We start from the raw sequence: 24,762 nt of genomic DNA on the forward strand, positions 1-24,762 counted from the left end.
AGCTCATTCGTGAAGGACTGCACCCCATGGAGAAGTGACCCACGGGAAAGCAGTTTGGGAAGAACTGCTGCCTGAGGGATGGACTCACGCCAGAGATGTCCATCAAGGACTGTCTCCCATGGGAGGGACCCCACGGGAGCAGGGGAAAGACTCCTCTCTCTGAGCAGCAGCAGAAACAACAACTGACCATAACCCCCATTCCCCATCCCCCTGCACCGCGGGGGGGGGGGGGGAGAACATGGAAGGAGGGGGAGGGGAACATGTTTTTAAGTCTGTTTTATTTCTCACTCTTTGGCTCTTACCCTGTTAGTAATAAATTTAAGTACTATCCCCACTTTGAGTATGTTTTGCCCATGAAGGTAATCAGTAAGTGACCTCTCCCAGCTCTTACCTCTACTCATGAATCCTTAGCTGTTTGTTTTTTTCCTCTCTCCTCTGTCCAGTTGCAGAGGGACAGTGAAAGATCAGCTTTAGTGGGTACCTGGTATCTGGCCAGGGTCAAATAGCCCAGGAAAATCTAATTAGGTGACAAGAATGGGGAAAGCTGCTTATAAACTCGGACTATGAGTCCATTTTCCCTCAACTAGTAATCTCCCAAGTGACAAGTGATGAAAAAAAAGCTTTCCTAAGCTTTTTCTTTGAGCTAATCACCCTATATCTTTTTTCTTTGGAATAAAATGTTAAAACTGTTATTAAATATACAAGAATACAGGACCATATTACCTCCTAAATCGATGCATTTATTTCCTGGTAAGTTTGTGGGTCTTCAAAATATGCAACTGTATTTTTTGACATTGAATCCATATTTCAATGTTGGCACAAGGGTTTTTAAAACCTGTACTGCATAGCACAGAGAAGTTCCACAATGTTACTCATTTTGCAATTAAAATAGAGAAAACCTAAGTAAGGATACAACAATGCTTAGTTATCATTATGTCTCCAATCACAGTTCTAAAATAGACGCTATTGTCATCTTTATTGTCCTCAGTAAGGTGACTTCTGAGAAAGGGATGAATAAGCCTGCTTCCATCTTGATCAAAAGGTATCAGCTTTTGTCTGGTTATCAGATGTAAGAGACCACAAAGGCTCCGTTACTTCTTCCCTGATGCTATTTTGATGTACTTGCTCATCTTCCTCTCAGATTCCAGAGATCATATTTGTGATTGGCTCATTAAATTGTCAGTGCTTCAACAGCAATAATATCACAGAATCACAGAATATGCTGAGTTGGAAGGGACCCACAGGGATCATTGAGTCCAACTCCTGGCCTTATACAGGACCATCCCCAATAGTCACACCGTGTGCCCAAGAGCATTGTTCAAACGCTTCTTGAACTCTGTCAGGCTTGGTGCTGTGATCACTTCCCTGGGGAGCCTGTTCCAGTGCCCAACCACCCTCTGGGTGAAGAATCTCTTTCTAATATCTAACCTAAACCTCCCCTGACACAACTTCAGACCATTCCCTCAGGTCCTGTCATTGGTCACCAGAGAGGAGATCAGTGCCTGCTCCTCCTCTTCCCCTCATGAGGAAGTTGTAGACTGCGATGATGTCTCCCCTCAGTGTCCTCTTCTCTAGGTTGAACAGACCAAGTGACTTCAGCCACTCCTCATACAGCTTCCCCTCAAGGCCTTTCACCATCTTTGTCCTCCTTTGGACACTCTCTAATAGCTTAATATCTTTCTTATATTGCGGTGACCAAAACTACATACAGTATTCAAGGTGAGGCCACACCAGTGCAGAGTAGAACAGGACAATCCTCTCCCTTGACCAGTTGGCAATGCTTTGCCTGATGCACCCCTGGACACAGTTGGCCCTGTTGAGTCATATTCAACCTGCCATCAACCAGGACCTCTAGGTCCCTTTCTGTGACACTGCTTTCCAGCATCTCATTCCCCAGTCTGCACGTACACCCAGGGTTGCCCCATCCCAGGTGCAGAATATGGCACTCTCCTTTGTTGAACTTCATATGGTTGGTGATTGTGCATCTATGGTGGTTTGACCCTGGCTGGATGCCAGGTACCCACCAAAACTGCTCTGTCGCTCTCTTCCTCAAATGGACAGGGGAGAGAAAATATAACAAAAAGCTCATGAGTTAAGGACCAGAAGAGATTACTCACCCATTACCGTCACAGGCAAAACAGACTCCAATTGGGAAAATTAGTTGAATGTATTAAAAATCAAAACCAGAGCAGGATAATGAGAAGTAAAACAAATCCTAAAAAACACCTTTCCCCCACCCCCTCCCTCCTTCCTGGGCTTAACTTTATTCTCAGTTCTCTACCTCCTCCTCTATGCAGCAGCGCAGGGAGATGGGAATGGGAGTTATGGTCAGTTCATCAAACATTGTTTCTGCCACTGCTTCCTCCTCGGGGAGACTAGTCCTTCCCGAGCTCCTGCATGGGGTCCCTCCCACAGGAGACAGTCCTCCACAAACTCTGAAATGAGTCCTTCCCATGGGCTGCAGTCCTTCACAAACTGCTCCAGCATGGGTCCTTTCCATGGGGTGCAGTCCTTAAGGAATAGGTTGCTCCAGCATGGATCCTCCATGGGGTCACAAGTCCTGCCAGCAAACCTGCTCCAGCGTGGGATTCCCTCTCCATGAGGCCACAGGTGCTGCCAGGAGCCTTCTCTAGCACAGGCTTCCCACAGGGTCACAACCCTCTTTCAGGCATCCACCTGCTCTGGCATGGGTCTCCTCCACAGGCTGCAGGTGGATCTCTGCATCCTTGTGGACCTCAATAGGCTGCAGGGGGACAGCCTGCTTCACCATGGTCTGTACCACAGACTGAAGGGGAATCTCAGCTCCAGCACCTGGAGCACCTCCTCTCCCTCCTTCTCCACTGATCTTGGTGTCTACAGAGTCGTTTCACATATTTTCACTCCTCTCTTCTCTGGCTGCAATTACATCTGTGCAATAACTCTTTTTTTCCCCTTCTTAAATGTTACCCTAGAGGCGTTACTGCTATTGCTGATTGTCTCAGCCTTGGCCAGCAGCAGGTCTGTCTTGGAGCCAACTGGCATTGGTTCTGTAGGACATGGGGGAAGCTTCTAGCAGTTTCTCAAAGAAACCACCCCTGTAGCCCCACCTGCTAGTAAAACCTGGCCATGCAAACCCTTTACAGCATCCTAAAGAGCAGCTATGGCTAACAAAGGCCAACTCATATGCTAACAAGGCAACCTAGGCAGGTAGCAATATTTTTACACCTAGTTAGTATGAAGAGACCTGTGAGTACTGGACCAACCTCACTATTAAGACACAAGCCTACATGGATACAATACTTAATTACTTCACATAGGAGGGTGAAAAAATACTAAATAGCGACTCTTACTATGTAAGCATACAATTAATCAGTTGGTATGCATCTTAAGAGTTCAAATATGCTTGAATAATCTTTGTAAGGACCACTTGAAGCTCAACAGTAATTGAGCTATGAATTCAAAAATGTTTCCTCAAATCAAAAAATAAAATACTCAAAACCAAAATGCTCAAAACACAGCCTGCAACCTGCCACCTCCCCTAGCTGTCACCACCACCAAACCACCCTAAGAGAGCAATCCAAACAGAGCTGTTATATATTCTCCTGAGGGAATTGGCTGATGCAGTTGCCAAGCCACTCTCCTTGATATTTAAAAAGTCATGGCAGTCAGGTGAAGTCCCAGGTGACTGGAAAAGGGGAAACATTATACCCATCTTTAAAAAGGATGGAAAGGAAGACCCAGGGAAGTACTGACCTGTCAGCTTCACCTCTGTGCCTGGGAAGATCCTGGAACAGATCCTCCTAGAAACTATGCTAAGGCACATGGAAGACAGGAAGGTGATTCGAGACAGCCAGCACAGTTTCACCAAGGGCAAGTCCTGCGTGACCAACCTAGTGGCCTTCTATGAATAACTACATTAGTGGACAAGGGAAGGGCTACGGACGTTATCTACCTGGACTTCTGTAAAGCCTTTGACATGGTCTCCCATAACATCCTTCTCTCTAAATTGAAGAGAGAGATGGATTTGATGGATGGACTGTTCGGTGGACAAGGAAATGGTTGGACAGTTGCATCCAGAGGGTAGTGGTCAATGGCACAGTGTCATGAGGAACATCAGTGACAAGTGGTGTCCCTCAGGGGTCCATACTGAGACCAGTGCTACTCAATATCTTCACTAATGACAAAGGGATCGAGTGCACCATCAGCAAATTTGCAGATGACACCAAGCTGAGTGGTGCAGTTGACACGCCTGAAGGAGGGGATGATATCCAGAGGGACGGAGACAAGCACAAGAAGTGGGCCCATGGGAACTTCATGAGGTTCAATAAGACCAAGTGCAAGGTGCTGCACCTGGGTCGGGGCAACTCCCAGCCTGGGGAATGACCAGATAGAGAGCAGCCCTTTGGAGAAGGACTTGGGAGTGCTGGTGGATAAGAGGTTGGACATGAGCCAGCAGTGTGTGCTTGCAACCCAGAAAGCCAATCATATCCTGGGCTGCATCAAAAGCAGCATGGCCAGCAGGTTGAGGGAGGGTGATTCTGCCCCTCTACTCTGCTCTGGTGAGACTCCATCTGGAGTACTGCATCCAGTTCTGGGGGCCCCAGCAATGGAAAAACATCAACCTTTTGGAGTGAAACAGGAACCAGGCCTAAAAGAGTTAAATGAGATATCTTGGCCTGCTAAGAAACCCCAATACCTGTTTTGCTAGAAGAACATTTTAGGAGCACTGGTTAATATCATGTTCTGTTCTGATCACTGGACCAAAGGCCTTATTATAGAAAGGAGTAGTACGCACACAGTAACAAATTAGGTAAACTAGATGTTTGAATAAGATCTAGAAGGCCCAGAGCCAGGATTTTGCAAGCTTGAAGAATTCAGGTCACCTAATTGAAGAGGTCAAATTGAGGAAGACGTCCATGGCGACCACCAGAGGGATGAAGGCTTGAGGAGAAGACCCCCACAGTAGAAGACTGCGCATGTCTGGAAAGACTCTGCCCAGAGACTAGCCTACTTATTAATATGTATGTTAAATGATGTAACCATGTATCTAAAGTGTATAAAATGGTTTGGTTTTGCACTTTCAAGTTGAGCAAGTTTGTCCAGCGTGAGCTGGCTTGATCCCAATGTCAAATAAACAAATACCTTGCTGCTTAAAGATAAAAAAAAGTCTCTGAGCAGTTCTTCATACCGGATTTTTTGGATTCAGAAGCGAGTCCAGAGGCCACCAAGTTGATTAGACAGATGGAACACCTCTCCTATGTGGAAAGGTTGGGAGAATTATTGTTCAACCTGGAGAAGAGAAGACTCCAGGGTGACCTTATAGCAGCCTTCCAGTACCTGAAGGGATCCTACAAGAGAGCTGGAGAGGGACTTTTTACAAGAGCATGGAGTGACAGGACAAGAGGGAATGGCTTCAAACTGACAGAGGGCAGGGTTAGATTAGATATTAGGAAGAAATTCTTGACTATGAGAGTGATGAGGCACTGGTACAGGTTACCCAGAGAAGTGGTGGATGCCCCATCCATGGAAGTGTTCAAGGCCAGGCTACCTGGGGCTCTAAGCCACCAGGTCTAGTGGAAGGTGTTTCTGCCCATGGCAGAGGGGTTGGAACTACGTGATCTTTTTGGTCCCTTCATACCCAAACCATTCTATGATTCTATGATATTCTTATATACTTCAGTCAGCTCCATTGTACTTCCCCGACAACTTCTTTGATCAATCAATCAAGCACAACTTTCTACAACCTTAAATCATTACTGTCCTTAAGGAAACGGAGTATAAATATAGTTCACAGTAACACAAATTCACAAGGGATGAGACAGCAGGAAAAAGCAAAGAGATGCATATTTTCCTCTACTCCAAACTCCTTAACCCAGATGTCTGGAGAAAGAATCCTATAGAAAGAGCAAAGGATTCTAAAGGAGCAAACACTGGTAGATTATTTGTCCTGGTATCATCTAGGAAAGAGTTCATTTTCTTCTCAGTAGGTGGTACAGTGCTGTATTTTGGATTCAGTATGAGAATAATGCTCATAACACACTGATGTTTTGGTTGTTGCTGAGCAGTGCTTACCCTGAGTCAAGGGATTTTCAGTGTCTCATGCTCTGCCAGTGAGGAGCTGCACAAGAAGCTGGAAGGGAGTACAGCTGGAACAGCTGACCCGAACTGACCAAAGGGATATTCCACACTATAGAATGTCATGCTCAGTATATGAACTGGGTGGAGGTGGTTGTGAGGGGCCAATTGCTGCTCAGGGATGTGCTGGGCATCAGTCAGCAGGTGGTGAGCAACTCTATTGTTGTTATAGGTTATAAATCCAATAGGGGAATTTTTCTTTCCTGCTCCACTGTAAGAAAACGGAGTGAGTGGGGGGAAGGGGGTCAATTAGCCTTACAAAAGAAACTAGCTGGCCAGACCGCATTCCTAATGGATGGCCCATCAGAGGCTGGGGGGAGAGGGGAGGAGTTTTGGGAGGGGGTGGTTGGTTCTTCTCAGAGGGGAGAGATCAGACTGCGGAGTTCTCTCTCTGGGACAGAGACAGGGTCTGTGTCTGGGCATTTTTGGAGAAAAGGACTGGAAAGCCGGTCTTTCTGGTTTTTTGTCCTGGTGAGGCCTGACCACCGGCCTTGATCGGTTCCCACGCTGCCTCGTGACTCCAGCCGGGACCTACTGGGTTTTTCATCAGAGTTGTGTGCTCGCTGAGAGAGAAGGGAGGAGCCTTGAAACACCATCATCTGAGAACAACAGTGAGTCCTGTGGGGGGTGGACTGTTTTTCCTTCTGCCTTTCTTTCATTGGGGGAAGGGTCTCCGTTTTCTTTTTCAGCTTCTCCTGCGATCTGAGACCACCCCCCAGACCCCCCTCCCGTGCGGTGACTGCCAGAGCCCAACAGCGCCCCCTGCAGACCACCACTGCGTACTGCAAGCTCTGCACCTCTGGTAATCCAACAGTGTCCCCTGCAGGTCAACACAGAGTACTACAGGCTCTGCACCTCCAGTGATCCAACAGTGCCCCCTGCCAACCGTGATAAGAGCTGTGCTAAAGACAGAGAAGTATTCAGACCTTTTTTTTTGTTCTTTTGTTTGAAGGGGACTTTTGGGTACAGGACTATTGTCTAGTTATTTTTTTTGTGTTCTGTTACTGTTCTTGTCAACATACATATATCTTTTAATAAAGGGTTGTTATCTCTTGGTTTTTTTCCACACTTCCTCCATTAAAGCCCCCTTAATTTTGAATTTACGATTGCTGAGAGAGAGGAGTTTGGTTTGTCTCATAACTCATCCTCTTTAGTAAACATTCCAGTCTCTTTAAACTGAGACAATTGTGCATCGCTTGTTTCTCTTAGCTTCTGTTACTCTCTCTCCCTCTCATGACAATTATAAGTATTATTAGTATATATTTATTATTAATATTATATTGACGCCTTAGAATTTTTAAGATCTTTAGCAAATATGGATTTTAGTATAGCTGTAAAGTTTCTCACACTTTAGAATAGTAGTTGACAGTTACCAAACCTATTCTTATGCTTCATATCAAATTTTCTAAATTCTTTAGGTTTGTTTAATGTTCTTCTCAAGGAAAGGGACTCTTGCAAGCACATCTTATTTAAGACATATGCACCTGGACTGGAACAAAAGGATATCATTGTAGCCAAAGCAACCTTGAAGGCCCAGATGACCCTGAGTGGTCTGGGGTGCAGGCTTCAAACCTGTAGCTGTCATCAATATTTTGTTTCAATGAATATGTATAAAGTAAGTGAGAATATCTAATGAATATGTAAACAGTATGTCTAATAAAAAGCCCTGTCTATCTGTCATTTGGCACATTCAGTTAGAGGAGCTATCCTCCAAGTGTCCAGTGCACTGAATCCCTGCTTTTTAATAACTACAAATTAGTGTTAAGGAGTTTGGTTTTGCTGCTTTTTGGTATCATTTTTGGCAACCCAGATGGGACCCTCTGCCTGATCTGCCGTGGATCCAAGGGATCTCTGGATCTTCACTCCAGTACCAGGACTTTCTTGGAGAAGACCACAGATCCCCGGACCAGTCTGGGATGGGGGTAAAATCCCATTCCATAATAAAGCATTCATTTTGGAAATTCTGCCCATATAAGACATGTGGATCTTCTAGCGCATTGGGTAGGTTATTTGGTATTCAAGAATTTGGTTTCTGGTTTTCTTTTATTGATCAAAAATTGTTTTGCATTTGTTTCTGTATTGTAACATTTTGGGTCTACATTTCAGAGATGGGTAGTGGACAATCTAAAGGGAGCACTTTGAAAAAGTCCCCACTTGGTTGCATTTTGTGACACTGGAGGAAGATTGGCGGACCCCCTGGGGAACAGCTACCAGGGAGAATTGAATTAAGTACTGTAATCAAAGGTAGTCATTATATAAGCTAGACTCTGGAGAAAAGTGGCCACAAAATGGAACATTAAAATACAATACATTGTTAATGTTTTCAAGACGGGAACAGAAGTGGGATGAAGTTATGTATACTGATAATTTTTTCACTTTGTGGAACCATCTGGAAAGGCAGAAAGATTGTGGTGTGAATCCAACCTCCTCAGATCCCTTAGTGTTAGCCCTTGAAAAGGAGAATCAAGGGAAAGGGTTAAAGCACTATTGTTCAATGTGTAGCATAGTAAAAATTTGTTCTAAACATCTCCCTGATAAGGAGGATGACTTAAATCTTATGGTTAGCCCCATTCTCAGGATGGGTGGGGGAACAGATAATCAAGCTGTAGAAACTGATCTTGCAAGAGAAGAGGCAGATTTAGCACATCTAGAAGAAAAGATGGAAAAAATGATAGAAAGAATGTGTCAAACAGAAGAGAGTTTCAGTCCAGTTGCAGAAAGAACTAGAGTTAAACAAGGAGGGGTGGTAGTGGTCCCCCTACATCAGGAGGTAGGTACAGATGGTCCAATTATGGTAAAAGTCTCATTTTCAATAACAGACCTTAATAACTGGAAATCGATGGCAGGCACTTACAGAGATAACCTAGACAAAATAGCAAATTCATTTGAAATTATGATTAAAACCCAGGATCCAGACTGGAAGGATATTGATACTATGTTAGAAATGTTTGATAGTACGGAGAAAAAAATGGTTGTTAAAACTAGTAGGAGGTTTGCAGAAGAGTAGATTTTGACAGGTACTGTACAGGGTACATTGGACGTTAACTTTCCCACTGCAGATCCTGAATAGGATCCTAACATCCCTATTTGTAGAGAAAGGTTAAATAGATACCAGCAATGGATATTATATGGAATTAAACATGCCATGCCAAAGGCAATTAACATGTCAAAATTATTTGAAATTAAGCAGGATCGCAGGGAATCACCTACTGATTTTTTAAATCATCTGAAAGAAACAGCACAAAAATATACTAATATCAATCCTGAAACAGAGGAGGGAAGGATTCAACTAGCCCCTATATTTGTGGGGCACTCCACAGATGACATTAGGAGGAAATTACAAAAAGCTAAAGGACAAGATCAGTATCATTTAGGGACGTTGTTGGATATTGCCTGAGTTGTTTATTGGAACAGGGAAAATCAGCAGGAAGTAACTAAGTAGAAAGCAATTGCAGTTATGGAAGGAATCTCTAAGGGAATAGTGCCCCTAGGGAGAGAAGGAGGATGAGGATGTGGACAGCCTACCTTGAACTCCCCCAGGGAGACTTGGTGTCAGTCAATGTGCATACTGTAAGAAAGACAGACACTGGAAACGGGATTGTCCACAAATGAAACTTAAGAACCCTCTGAACCCTCTCATGGCCATCACCGATAATGACTATGGGGGACTGGAGGGTTCTTCCCCAGCAGAACTTCTGGTTACAGTTAAGCTAGGGAATGAAGAAGTAGAATTTTTAGTAGATATGGGAGCTAATTATGTTAAATACAGTAAAAGGAAACTTAAGTAACAATTCTGTAACAATTGTTGGTGCAACAGGGAATCGCGAAGCTTGGTCATTTTTTAAGCCCATTGATTTTAAATTAGGAAAACAGTGGATGACTCACCAGTTTCTGTATTCATCTAATTCACCAAGGCCTCTCCTTGGGAGAGATCAATTGGAAAAATTAAATGCTGAGATCAAATTTAAAAATGAAAAAATACAGGTTGTTATTCTGGAGTCTAATTATGTGGAAGCTTCTCTTTTTGCAGTACAGTCTCCAAAAGCAGAAGTGATCCATCTGCAAAAATCACTTGAGGAAGCAGTGATTCCGATAATATGGGCTGGAGAGGTGCCCAGGCAATCCAAAAGAGTAGAACCCATGAGAATTAAATTGAAACCTGGAGTGGGATCAGTAAGGCAAAACCAATACCCTTTGCAAATAGAAAGTCATAAGGGATTATTACCCCTTAAGAAAAATTTATGAAATTTGGCTTGTTAAAAGAATGTGATTTTAAATTTAATACTCCCATTTTGCCAGTCAAGAAGGCAAATGGAAGGGATTACTGGTTGGTATAGGACCTTAGAGCTATAAATAAAACAGTAGAAGGTATACATCCAGTAGTAGTGAATCCTTACACCTTGCTAACTACCCTAAATGAAAGTTTAAAGTGGTTTACAGTATGAGATTTGAAAGATGCCTTTTTCTGTATTCCTTTGAGTTCTGAAAGTCAAGAGCTTTTTGCTTTTGAATGGGAAAATCCAAACACAGGGAGGAAAACTCAGTTGACTTGGAGGATCCTCCCACAATATTTGGAAATCAATTGGCAAAAGAACTAGAGGAACGGAGAAATCAAAACCCTACTGGAGCCTTATTACAGTATGTAGATGACATTTTGATAGCCACTGAAGCTAAACAGCAATGTTGGGATCAGACTGTGGCACTATTGAATTTCCTTGGACTGAGTGGATACAGGGTATCCAAAACAAAAGTGCAAGTAGTCCAGACCACAGTAACCTACCTGGGTTTCGAAATTCTCCTAGGACAATGGAGGTTGGGACAGAAACGGAAAGAAGCAATCTGTCAACTCCCACAGCCACAAACGGTAAGAGAATTGCGTGCATTTCTTGGGATGGCTGGATGGTGTCGACTGTGGATCAGCAATTATGGGTTGGTAGTGAAGCCACTTGTACGAGCTCTTAAAGACAGCTCAGAAGGAATTTATAGTCTGGACTGATAATTCACTAGCTGCCTTTTTGCAGCTCAACTGAGCCCTTATGCGGGCCCCTGCTTTGGGACTTCCAGACTGAACGTGCCCATTTAAACTATTCACCTATGAAAGACAAAATGTAGCACTGGGCGTATTGTCACAGTTTCTGGGTGATCAAAGGAGGGCCATGGCCTACTTGTCAAAACAGCTAGATAATGTCAGCCGAGGCTGGCCTAGTTGTTTGAGGGCAGTGGCAGCTACTGTTCTCTTGATCCAGGAAGCTCAAAAACTGACTTCAGGACTAAGTATTGCTGTTTATGTACCACATATGGTGCAGTCAGTACATGAGCAGAGAGGGGGCCACTGGCTATCTCCCAGTCAGATGTTAAAATACCAGGTAGTCTTGCTGGAGCAAGATGATATAACACTCAAAGCAACTTCTATTGTTAACCCTGCCACGTTGTTATCTGTCCAACAAGTAGAAGGAACCACAGAGCATGATTGCTTACAGACAATAGAAGAAGTGTATTCTAGCAGACCTGACAGGAGATAGCCCCTTGGAAAATCCTGATTGGGAATTGTTCACCAATGGGAGCAGCTTTGTCAAGAATGGAAAACGATTATCTGGATACACAGTAACTACCCACCATGAGATAATCAAATCAGGGCACTCCCCTCCAATGTTTTGACCCAGAAAGTGGAACTAATTGTGCTCACTCGAGCTTTGGAATTGAGTAATGGAAAACGAGTTAATATTTGGACTGATTGGAGATATGCCTTTGGAGTGGTACATGCACATGGAGCCATTTGGAAAGAGAAAAGACTCCTGATAGCACAAGGAACGCCAATCAAAAATGGCAAACAAATCTCGGACTTACTTGAAAGTATCCAGAGACCAGCAGAGGTTGCTGTCATGCATTGCAGAGCACACCAAGGGGGTAAGACCAAACCAGAATTGGGGAATCAATTAGCTGATAAGGCTGCCAAAGAGGCTGCAGAAAAAGGCTCGTTAGAGAATAAAGTTTTGCCTTTAATACCTCTAACAGAGATACCTCTCCCAGTAGAAAAACCCGAGTATAGTGCTAAGGATTGTCAACTAATTGATACCTTAGAAGCAAAATTTGATCCACAAGGCTGGGCAGTTAATCCAACCGGGCAAATAATAGTTCCCAAACCAGTCTTGCATGAACTAGTGGACCAGGAACATGAGGTTACTCATTGGAATGGAGAAAAATTATTGAAACATTTACATAAGCCAGTTATAGGTCCAAAAATGACACAAATTGTACAAGCAGGTAGCCAGCAATGTGGCATGTGTAAGAGAAATAATCCAAGCACTGCCAATAAAGTAGTGATAGGAGCTATAAAATCTGGAAATGTTCCAGGTAAATATTGGCAGATTGAGTTCACCTAATTGCCCAGAAAAGGAGGGTATAAACATCTCCTAGTCTTGGTGGATACCTTCTCTGGGTGCCCACAAGCTTTTCCTTGTCACACCGACCAGGCTAGGGAAGTGACTAAAATACTGCTAAATCACATAATACCTAGATTTGGGGTGCCTTTGGGAATATCATCAGAGAGAGGTTCCCACTTTATCGCAGAAGTGGTACAACAAGTCAGGAAAGCCTTGGGAATAGCTTGGGATCTTCACACCCCTTATAGGCCCCAGGCTAGTGGCAAAATAAAGCAAATGAATTATGCAATTAAATTGCAAATAGGTAAAACAAGTCAAGAAACTTCCCTGACATGGATCCAAGCTTTGCCTATTGCTCTACTTCGAATTAGAATTCAACCACGGGGTTCCAGCAAAATAAGCCCCTACAAGCTGCTATATGGTTGACACTACTAAGTACCACACATTCCTGAAAACATAAATGTAAAGGGAAAATTTGATCTGAATAATTACCTCATTTCTCTTAGTAAAACCCTACAGGATTTTCAGTAAGCAATGGTAATCTCAAGGCCAACATGACTGGACACACCAGCACACGAGTTTCAACCAGGAGACTGGGTCTACTTGAAAGACTGGGAAACTGCTTCGCTCCAACCGAAGTGGAAAGGACCTTTCCAAGTACTATTGACAACTTTTACTGTATTAAAACTAGATGGAGTAAAATCATGGATACATTATTCCAGAACTAAAAAGGCCAAAGCCCCTTGGGTAATTGATCGGTTGTCTGAGAAGAAACAAAATGCTCAAGTCTTGTTCTGCTATCCTGACAATAGTTAATTCAGTCTTGACTTGGGAGCAAAATTTACATCTAGTTTTATTAAAAAATGTGACCCAAGTGTTGCATAAAAGTGATTGTTGGGTGTGCACTCATTTACCTGAAAACACAATGAAGCCATTAACCATTTATGCATTTCCAATTCCAGGAGAAATTAATACTAATCACTTGCTAAACGATTCCTGTAACACACAGATAATATAGAAATGCCAAAAATAATGTTTCGCCATTGTTTCTGCCTGTCAAAACTTCCTACCAAAAATTCTCTGTCAGCTTTCTGCCAGAAGTTCTCACTAGAGCTTCCTGCTGGAGTTTTCCTGCCAAAAGATCCTGCTACTATTTATGGTTATCATATCTCTTCGAACACCTGAATAGGGTTACGTGCCAAGAAACCACGTACAACCTCCTTTGAACACTATAAAAGTTGAGGAAAAATTTGGGAAAATAAGGGGAGAGCAAAGGGAGAGAACTGGTCACTAGTCGACAATCTCTCCCCACCTCCCCCTCACCTTTCCTCTGCCACCACATGCTGCCTTACCTGCCACCGGAGACTGGAACTCTGCCAGGTTGGAGAAAACTGAGACCCACCATGCCACATGAGTGAGTTATATCTTATCTTTCTACCCTTATCATATTTCTGAGGGTCAAAAGGTGTGGTTGAATGGGACCCTGCATGGTTTGGGACACAGTGCAGGGCATGAGCAGCGAAAACACACATCCTGGCTGCATTCCAGAGAGCTAAAGCTGTTAAGACACACACACACACACACACACACACCCGGAAGCTAAAGAGATAACATTGGAAAAAGCAGCAGAGACAGAGGAAAAAAAGGCAGAAACTGCTTCTCCCACACACACACTAGCTTGGCAGAAAGGTACTTTGGTGGTATCTTTTCTCTGCTTCTAGAAGTAATCTTAGCATTTTCCACCTTTTCTTATTTTTTCCTCTTTCTCTTTGCATCTCTTAGCAATTCATAAAATCAGTTTTGGTATCAACAGATAACTTGCATGAGTTTTAATTTTGCTCAAGGGAATATTCAAATCTGAAGTTCTTTCTGCAACATTTAAGCAGATTGTAACATTTCTTTATTGGCTTCACGTGACAGGATTCCCTTGAAGCAAAACTGTTCATTCCAAAACCTGATAATTGTTAATTTTTGTGATCAATCATTTTGTGATAGACAAACAGAGTAAGGTACCTTCCTTTTTGACTTTATGACTGTGTGACTTTATGACTTTGACTTTACAAGTTATTTTTCGGTTTTTGTTTTGTTTTTGAAGTTAATGTGCACATTGTAACTTAGTGCTTTCTGGGGAGAAAGGGGTGAAATTTTGGAAATTAACTTTTACGAGAGGTCCTCCAGATAAGTTCACCCTGCTTTTGGTTGTAATGCAACTTTTAAGAGGTAACTCTCCAGAGGAAGGAGTGAGACTTTGGGAAATTTGCTGTAACTTTCAAGGGGTGCTCTCTGAGGAAGATAGTTCCAAACTTGTAACTTTTAAGAGGGGCCTTTCCAGGGAGAGGAGTGAAGAACTTTGTAAATTTGCTGTAACTTTCAAGAGGTAACCCCTGGAGACGTATTCACTCCAAATTTGTGGTAACATGGAAGATAAGGTGCAAGCGCTTACTAATCTATTAGATGAATTTGGTGCCAGGCCATCTCCTCTGGGAATGGAATGGGCACAAGATACTTGGTATAATTTTCAAGCAATTGTTGATCAAATCTCTACCCTGCGGGCGCGGGCAAGAGTCAAAAAAGGTAAAGGAAAACCTATCATTTGTTCAATATTAGGTGCAGCTGTAATAACTGCAATTAACAACAAAGAACAGCAGCTAAAAGCTCACATGGAAGTTGTTACCTCACTGCAAGATTTGGTTAAATCTTTGCAGATGCAGCTGGAGGAACAAGAGGCTACTGTCAATGTCCTCCAGGAAGAGATAAGGAATGAAAGGGCTACAGCCCATGTGCTCGGAGAGGAGCTGTATGCAAGATTAATGAGAGAAGAAAAAAGGGAGTCAGAGCTGGAGTCATCTAAAGAAACATACCCCCTCTCTGACTTAAAGCCTTTGCGTGACCAAGTGGAAAAGCTGTCAGTGTCACTCCATCCCCTAATTAAAACAGAATACACATATGAGGGCTTGGATGATGATACACCTCAAACAACTACAAAAGAAGTTCCTTATACAGCGACTGAATTAGCTAAGTTAAAAAAGGAATATAGCAGAACCCCTAAAGAATCTGAGACTGAGTATGTTTGGAGAGTCTCTCTTACTGGGGGTGACCAAATTTTGTTATCAGAAAACGAGGCTGAAGGTTTTTGGGGAGCCGGAGTTTTCCTGACCACAGGAGATAATTGTACACCCTGGTCCCTTACCCAAAGAGCAGCCTATTGGGCTGGTAGACTCAACCCCCTAGAAAGGGGAGATCCCCTGGCTATAGTGGGAAATGTTAATCAGATTGTGGAAAGTGTACAAAAGGCTGCTTGTTTACAAATGATGTATGATAGGGAATTAACACCAAGATGTGAATCCCCTATGATGCTGCCTATAGACCCTGAAAGAATGATTCCCCTTATCCGAGGTCTCCCTGAGGCTATGAAACCCATTGGCATTCAGCTAAAAGGACAAATAGAAAGCCTCACCAAAGGAGAAAGAACTGCAGTCACCTTAGAAGCAGATTTAACCCCCGGTTACCATAAAGAAAAAAAGATTCAGACCTGGGGGGAGGTATCACAGGAATCAATTATTATGGAAGAAAATATGGTCCAGTACCTTCAATTACTACTGATTCTAAATCAATTCGGTGCACAGAATGCAAAACAAGTATTCCTCCAGCAAGCCTCTGAAAGGTAACATTCTCCCCTGCACAAGGAGGACCCACTAACACTGGGGGATACAGGGAAAAAAGGAATGCCCTGTGGATTGTGGGCTTGCAAAAAGGAATCCCAAAATCCCTAATGGATGGCCAACCCACAGATAGAGATATTAATTCAAGAATGGCCAGCAAAGGAGGGATCCCTGAAAGCTGTCCCTGCTACAGCCCCTCCCCCGGAGGGATCACAGAAAGGGGGGTGTGACGGGAAACTCCTCTCTTAGTCCTCAGTAGGTAAACCAGGGGACAAAGGTTGGTTTTACATTAGACAACTTACGAAAAATTCCAAAGGAGATTTGTTAATAACCTGTCCTATTGGTCCCTGCAAAACCCCTGTAACTTTTTTAGTAGATACTGGCACTCAAGTGTCTGTCCTGAAAATTGAAGATGCATCTGCATGTGGAATCACTCCCTCACGTAAAGGCATATTTGTTGTGGATGCTTTCGGAAACATACAACCCCAGATAACAGCAAAGGTAAGATGCTGGTTACCAGGGGAGGAGAAAGCAGTTGAAACCCTAATGATTTTGGGTAAACTTCCTGCCAATTTACTGGGGCTAGACCTCCTGAAGGGAAGGTCTTGGACTGATGAGGAAGGAAACATATGGGCTTTTGGAAAAGAAATCCCACATCTGTGTTTACTAAGTCCTGCCCCGTTCTTCCTCCCTCCTCCCTCCCTAGTAACCAATGTCAAACCCTACCCTTGGGAGCCAGAGAAGGAATCACGCCAGTTATTGGAGATTTAAAAGAAAGAGGAATAGTGATTGCAACACATTCTCCTTACAATCCTCCTATATGACCCGTCCATAAGCCAAACGGTAATTGGAGGCTAACGGTAGACTACCGACGTCTTAATGAGAATATGGGACCCCTTACTGCAGCAGTCCCAAATATAGCTGAGTTAATAGCTACCAACCAAGAACAGCCCATCAAATTATGGCCACTACTGATATCAAAGACATCGTTTTTATGGTTCCCCTGCAGGAACAGGATCAAGAGTGCTTTGCTTTCACGTGGGAGGGTTAGCAATACACTTTTACCCGTCTCCCACAAGGATTTAAACACTCACCCACTCTAGTACATCATGCACTGGCACAGGAGCTGTCACTCATTCCTCCTGCACCAGGAGTAAAAGTATACCAATATATTGATGATATTTTAGTAGTAGGAAATGAAATTGCACCTGTGCAAACAACCCAAACAGACATTATCAGGCATCTTGAGTCCCTGGACTTACATATTCCTCCTGAAAAGGTACAACCTCTAATGCCTTAAGCCCCTAATGGTTTTTATTTTTCTAAGCCTTGTAAGTTTTATAAGTAGATTTTAAAAGCAGCAACCCTCCCTCCCTTGTCCCTTGTCCCTTTCCCTCTAGCACCCTTAGTTTACACATTCCTTAACCCTCTTACCCCATTCTATGCTCCCTATATCACTCCTACCCCTGAATACAGCAGAAATGTTTAGTCTTTTGTCAAGGCAAGGCCTAGATTGTTGGCAGAACAGCATATCAGGGCCTAAACCACAGAACACGGTCAAAAACTGGGTGACTATGTACCCTTTGTGCTCTGATGATGGTGAAGATGGGATGAACAGAGTGTCCCAAAATACACCCCAGACCCATTTTCAGGGGATGGACCTGGGGCGGTCCAGAGTAAAGGCCACAGGGTGGACACATTTGGGATTGGATGGATGGTATTATAAAATGTAACCTCTCGGGCACAGGAGTGCGCGCGTCTTGTAACATCTTTTGCCTTGGCATAATAAAGATAAGAAAGAGTTTATTATGCCAAGGCAAAAGATGTTACAAGACGCGCGCACCCCTGTGGCCTTTACTGGTCTACTCTGGTCTCCAATCGGGAGGTCTGGAGACACACTATCTATAACGCGGCTGATGCCTTTGAGAAAGCACACAGGATCACCCTTGAGGAGAAAAGGCAACGCAGAAAGAATTGTGCCGTGCAGAATTTACCACCTAAGGAGTCTTTCTGTTGTGCCTTTTGCAATCGGACATGCCTGTCTCGTATTGGCCTTTTTAGCCACCAGCGCGCTTGTAACAAACATGGGTAGAGACCTTTCCCAAATCTTCGTTCCCGAAGCCCAGCTATGATGATGACAGGAGACAAAATAGTAACCGAAGGAGAAGGCAGTGCACAGGTAGGAGAATTAGTAGCAGTTTGGAGTGTATTTAACCATGAAGCTGAAACCTCTGACTCTGTATATGTTTACACTGATTCTTTTGCTGTGTTCAAAGGGTGTACTGAGTGGCTCCCCTTCTGGGACAAAAATTACTGGGAAGTGAATAGAGCTCCTGTTTGGCAAAGAGAAATGGCAAGAAATTCTTGCTATAGAAAAGAAAGGGAATATTTTAGTTGGATAGGTAGCCTCTTACCAGGAAAATGAAACTCCAGCTAGCCACTGGAACAACAAAGTAGATGAACTGGTCAGATTAGCCCCTCTAAGTGTAAAAACTCCCACAGAGAACTGGGACAGATTGTTAGAGTGGTTGCACTTAAAACGACAGCACACAGGGGCACAAGACCTATACAGAGAAGCAGGAAGCAGGGGATGGCCAGTAACTCGAGAGATGTGCCACACCTGCATATCCTCATGTGAACAGTGCAGAACACGACTCGAGCGTCACCCTTTAGAACAACCCCCGTTACATATCAGAGACAGAAAAGGGCTGTGGCAGATAGACTATATTGGACCCTTTCGAAAGTCTAAGGGAAAACTATGTGTTAGTGGGAGTGGAAGTTAGGTCAGGATTAGTGCAAGCAGAAGCTTTCCCTCGGGCAACCACTACAAACGCTCTAGAAGCTCTTAAAATGTGGTTCAGTTTTTTCCCAAAACCTGTATCTATCCAATCAGACAACAGGTCACACTTCACAGTTGCCATCATCCAGGAGTGGGCCAAGGAAGAAGGAATCCAGTGGATATTTCACACACCATATTATCCACAAGCAAATGGCATAGTGAAAAGAACAAATGGCCTGCTTAAACGATTTCTAAAACCTCAGAAATCCAATTGGACTGAATGACTACGGGATGCTGTAAAAATGGTGAATGACCAATGGGGAGTAAATGGCTGTCCTAGACTCACAGCTTTTTATCCACAGCCTCCCTCTCTGATACCAGTAACAGCAAAACCTGAGAGTAATCAAAAACCCTCTCACCTTCCTGGACAACCTGTATTAGCAGAACTACCTTCTGTAGGTGCTGTACCAATGGTACTCTCCACTCCCTTGAACATATACATCTGGAAAGCAAAAGATGCTTATGGCGAAGAACACAAAATAAGCTCTCGGTGGATTGTTCCTACAGTTTAATGTTGGGCCTAAAAGGGGCCAGACAGACCTTTTTCTTTTCTTTTACAGGCAACTGTTCAACGGAGAAAAGTATTCAGAATTGTGAATGAATAATCTCAGATTTGGACTATGGTTCAGTTTACTGGTAACTGTACTTATAATTTATTAGTTATGTTTGTATGGTTATTTACCTTGTACATGTGCTCAGCAGAACAGACTGTTAAAAGTGAAAATCAAAGGAACCTCACCTGGGAACTAGTCAAAGTGTTTGCAAAAATATGGAATCATACCAATCAGGGTATATGTGTAACTTTACCCGAGTCTGCTGAACAAGGATTCTGATTTTTTATGGTACCATTGAATTTATCTTTTGTTTTTAACATGGCTAGTGTGACAGCCCCATTACCCCTACCTGAAAAGTGGACAAACAAGACCAACGGAGCCCAAATACTCTGGAAAAGTATTCCTATAGTGCATGGCCTTTACCAAACTTACACCCTACCTCCTAATATAACTCAGGACTGGATGTCACACTGCAAATATTGTAAAACTATACGTCCAAAAGTAAATGTAACCATCTTATCTCAAATTGAATCCCCTCATCCATCTATTAGATCAAGTAAAGGTGAATTTAAACCTGGAATGAACATCTTTGAGGAATGTAATGCTAGACAACCCTGCCTTATTTACTCATGGGACCCACTCTTTGACCCATTATACATGCCAGATGTTTAAGAAAGTAAATATGCCACAGTTTTTAGTCCTTCCTGGTGTGTACAACTTCCTAATACAAAAAATATAACTCCAATTAACTGGAAAAACTTAATGTGGGCATGGTCTGTACAAGCATTTTTTGAATCCAAATTTACAGAACCCAAATTTACCATGCCTCAAGTAGAAGATAGTCCTTTATTCAATTGCTCAAAGGTTATAACATGCAAAGAAGGACCAGGAGATCCTCCAAAAACGTGGGTTTTGCTTAGAATTAGAACACTGATAAGGGACATGAGTACTTGTTGGAGATACCCCTCTAAAGGCTGGAGAAATCAGGATGAATCCTGTGACTCAACCTACAAATATCTTCTTAATCACGGCAGCTTTTAATAGTGCTATATTGCTATAGATGCTTCAATATTGCTATGATGCTTTCATGGTGCTGTATTGCTATAGAATGATAACAAACACTCAAAACGGCAACACACTCTTGAAACAAAATTGTTCCAAAGTAAACCCTACATATATATGTTTACAAACACCAATTATTCAGTGTAGTTTCACTCTAATCCACCCCAAGGGATTTATTAATAAGAACTTGGGTTACCCTCCCCTTCTGGGGCAGGTCGCAACACCTAGAAATAAGTAAAAATCCATGTTATGGAAGAGGTGTACTAAAATACAGTATTTAGGAAATCAGAAAAACATTCAACAAAAACACTTGTAGCTGATATTCTGATTGCCACACTTTATCTACTGTTTTCTGAAAGAAGCTATTTAAAAAGCATAAACTCATTATGTTAATGTATGTAACATCTGGTGTAATGATTCCCTGAAGAGGTGTGCATTTGGGGGATCAAAGAGGAAATCAGCTAACAGAAGTGTTTCACTGATGTAAGTGGAGTGCTGAAATAGTTCTGAAGTCATTATTCCTGGTTTTAGGTATAAAAATTGGCAGCAAGTTGAATTTTAGTAGATTCACGTAAACTTATGTTCAGTCACATTTAAAGAGATACGAGCTGAATTGCTAAATCAGTTTTAAGAGAACAGGAAGGAAAAATATATTTGTATCTTCACACAGAAGATTAATATCAGAATCAAAACATGGTGTAGTTGTGACAATTATCAGAAGCAAACAGTTTTAGGAGTTTAATAACTCTCACTAGTGCAGCTCTCACTTGTATCAGTAACATTTTCAGTGTGCAAAAGACAGCAATAAGAGTAAACTATGAGAAATAAATAACCTGCTTTTATTATAAGCAAATTAATTTAGTAGGAAGATGGAAGGGGGTGGGTTTTTGGTTTTTTTTAACCAAGAGGTTTTTTAGGCGTACCGCAGAGGCTGTAAGGTGGATGGTCCTGTCTGGACCTGACGTCAGGGAACCTTTCACAGTCGGGAATAGGGAAAATGCATAAATAAAGATGTATCCTCTCTGCCATGTGGCAGCCTATTGTGTACAGGGGGACCCCTCTGTACAGGTCCAGGGGGGTTGTATCAGGGGTTACTTACACTGATACTTTTGGTCTGTGTTCGGCCCAGCCACCTGTGAAAATTTTGTTATTTCCCTGCCAAGTTATGAGAAAACAAGCACTGATAAAACAGGAACCTTGTCCTTGAAGGGAGTTTTTGTATAAACTATATTTAATTGGTGTTCTGTGATTGGTTAATCGTTCTCCAAGGTTGCTTGAAGGAGAAATTGAAGACTATAGTGATGAGGGACGCCCCCAGACTCATTTGGAAAAGACCCCCCTGAGTGCAGTACGCAGGTGCAGGGAAAGTCACGCGTGCGCAGAAGAGATGCACTTACATAACCAAGGGAGTGGGACTGAGGGCCTCTGGTTGGGCGGTGATGGCCACACCTGCCTAGGTAAAGGTCACTCAATTGTATAAAAGCAGATAGCACTTTCTTGGAGGTTAGTTAGCTTCACATCAAGGACAACGTTGCCTTTGGCAGGGACGCCTGCCAATTTGAGAACTTACTGACTTTCCAAGGATGCAGCTTCTGCTATTGGTAATTATAAGCATTCTAGGCCAGTGAGATAACTTTATGGGCAACAGCTGGGTGACTGGGGGAGGTCGTGCTAGGGGCTTATTTCTCTCCTCCTTCCTCCTTTTTGGGTTTGTTCATTTTGTTGGCCACCTCTTGATAATAAACATCAGTTTTGTTGAGCTTCCAATGGTGTCATGGTTTCAAGATTTCAGTATGCTCAAATCCTCCCTAATACAGGGGTACTTCACAATCAATCAAGGGAAAGGGTAACACCCCCTCCTGGGTCAGAAAACTTACCTTTTAAGGTAAAAAAACGGAAGTCAATGAATAGGTAACAGCTTATGTAACCGAAAGAATACAAAAGGCGCAATTTTCAAACGGTTGGTGTGCTTCCAGACCCGAGTGGCCTTGGAACACACAGCACGCTGCAATAAAAAGCTTCTCTATACATTTTCCTTGTCCTACAGGTATTTTTGCCATCTTTAAAATCTAAAGGAAGGATTTTTCCAACATAAACTTACCTACAGTAGCTCTAATTAAGGGGGAGGAATCACCAATGTTGTTCAAACATTCACTTTTAATGAAGTCGGTTACCCCGTTTGGAAAGTTGTGAAAATGTGCTTTAACATTATTCTTCAAGATGAGACCACTCAAGGAACGTGTCGGCTCATCTGCAACAGAAAATAATTACATTTATAACTTTGATCAGCTCATAGGATAAAGTGAATTTCCAGAACAATGGAACAAGATCAAAGTTTACAATGATAGATATTAATCTTTATTTCCTTATCTCTCTTTCCAAATACACCCATCAATTTACATAGCAAAGTTTTTTAGTTTCAGAGTTCACTCATGAGCAGATTCATGTTTAGTTCTTCAACCAAGGGCATGAGTAACTTGGTATTACTTTTGAAACATGCTGAAAGTGAGATGTGGATGTTCTACATAGAAAGGATTAGTTTATAGTATAAGAAAATTTAAATTTACAGTTTACAGCAATCCTAATCAGCACATGAAGCTAATTTTAATCAGCATTTTAGCCTTTGGTCAGTTGTGCACCCCCAGCCCACTCACTGGTGAGTTGGTACGAGAAGTAGAAAAGGCCTTGGCTCTGTGTAAGCTCTGCTCAGCAATAATAAAAACATCTCTATTATCATCACTGTCTCCAGCACAAATCCAAAACACAGTCCCATATTGTGAAGAAAATTAACTCTACCTCAGCCAAAACCAGAAAAGAAAACCTGATTTTGGCAAAAAGTAAGGATGTTCAAAGTTCATTTGCACAATTTACACACATATCTGTTCTAGGCCTTCAAAACCATTAACATCCCAAAAGAAATATAAGCAAAATAAGAGATATAACTTTCAAATATAAAGTATTTTAAAACTAAAAGTTACTGCATCATAACACAAGGACTTAGCATACTCATGATAATTGACTGAGGGCCATTAAAAATACTTTTTTTTGTAATCAATGCTAGTTGAACAGAAATGACACTTTTCAAAAGAGGGGCTATTGCTAAAATTAATTTTAATCCACTGATTATGAGTTCCAAAACCAGAATGCTGTATATAAGCATAAAAACAAGATTAAAAAGTATATTTCACTCTTCCTAAAGAAGCATTAATTTTCATGCTCTGTAACTATAAATGTATTGATTTACAAACATAGTTTTTACATAGAATTCAGTAACTTCAAAAACCAGGAATCCATCCTATGCATATATATTTAAAAGAATTCTATAACTTCGCCTTTAATACAGGTTTTAAATACCCACCAACTTCTAAAAAATGTAAATATAAAAGTTCTTCCACTTGCACAGCACTGCATTTCAAAGGTCAACAACTTTTCTGGGAGAATGGATTTACGATTTTGAATAAAAATATTAAAAACTAGATGAGCAGACATCTCTCAACTACAGAATGTGGTTATGAGACGTGACAAGTATTACTATCACTATAACATGGTAAGTCAAATGAATTCTATCATTTTGTTTAAAATTTTTAAAATGTCAATAACAAAGGTCAGGTGGAGAATGTCCTAAAGAAAGACGTTCTCACTTGAACTCTTGATCAGCCTCAGGTTTGCCTGAAATGCTGATGCCTCAGAGCTTTTTTTGGATTTTTGTAACTTTTATAGATTTTAGAAGTAGTTGTATAGTAAATGTAGTTTTTAATGTAGCTACATTATATCCCTTACCCTTTATCAATCTCTCTAAATTCCATTAGCGTGTTTAGTCCTCTTTTCAAGGTAGAATTGTAGAAAAGCATCCTAGGCCTGGACCAGGAGATATCACCCAGACACAGCAACCTTCAAGCCCAGAACTCTGGAGGAACTCCAAGGACTGTACGTGCTAAGAAGATGAAGATGAGGAAGAAGGGGCGTGTCCGGGGGCAGAATGGGGCAGAATCGGGGGTGGACAAACCTGGGATTGGATGGACCTTATTATAAAATCATAGAACCACTGTCTGGTTCAAATCTGGTGCTGGGAAGTTTTTTTTCCTGCCTGGTAGTTGTCATCATGGGTTGTGTAGAGTCCCAAAAGGAAGAGATTCCAAAAGGATCTC

At 42.3% G+C, this 24,762-nt stretch overlaps 1 protein-coding gene across 1 annotated transcript in view; it reads right to left on the bottom strand.

Moving 5' to 3' along the window:
* LOC113959221 (transportin-1-like) overlaps positions 1–24,762 on the bottom strand; it is a 91,068-nt gene that overhangs the window by 46,457 nt on the left and 19,849 nt on the right. Inside the window, exon 3 of the mRNA XM_027668093.1 lies at positions 22,716–22,865. Coding sequence (XP_027523894.1) covers positions 22,716–22,865 — 150 coding nt within the window. The remainder of the gene's footprint in view (positions 1–22,715; positions 22,866–24,762) is intronic.

The sequence above is a fragment of the Corapipo altera genome, unplaced genomic scaffold (assembly GCF_003945725.1).
Source record: "Corapipo altera isolate COAL_440 unplaced genomic scaffold, ASM394572v1 61029, whole genome shotgun sequence".
NCBI classification, from domain to species: domain Eukaryota; kingdom Metazoa; phylum Chordata; class Aves; order Passeriformes; family Pipridae; genus Corapipo; species Corapipo altera.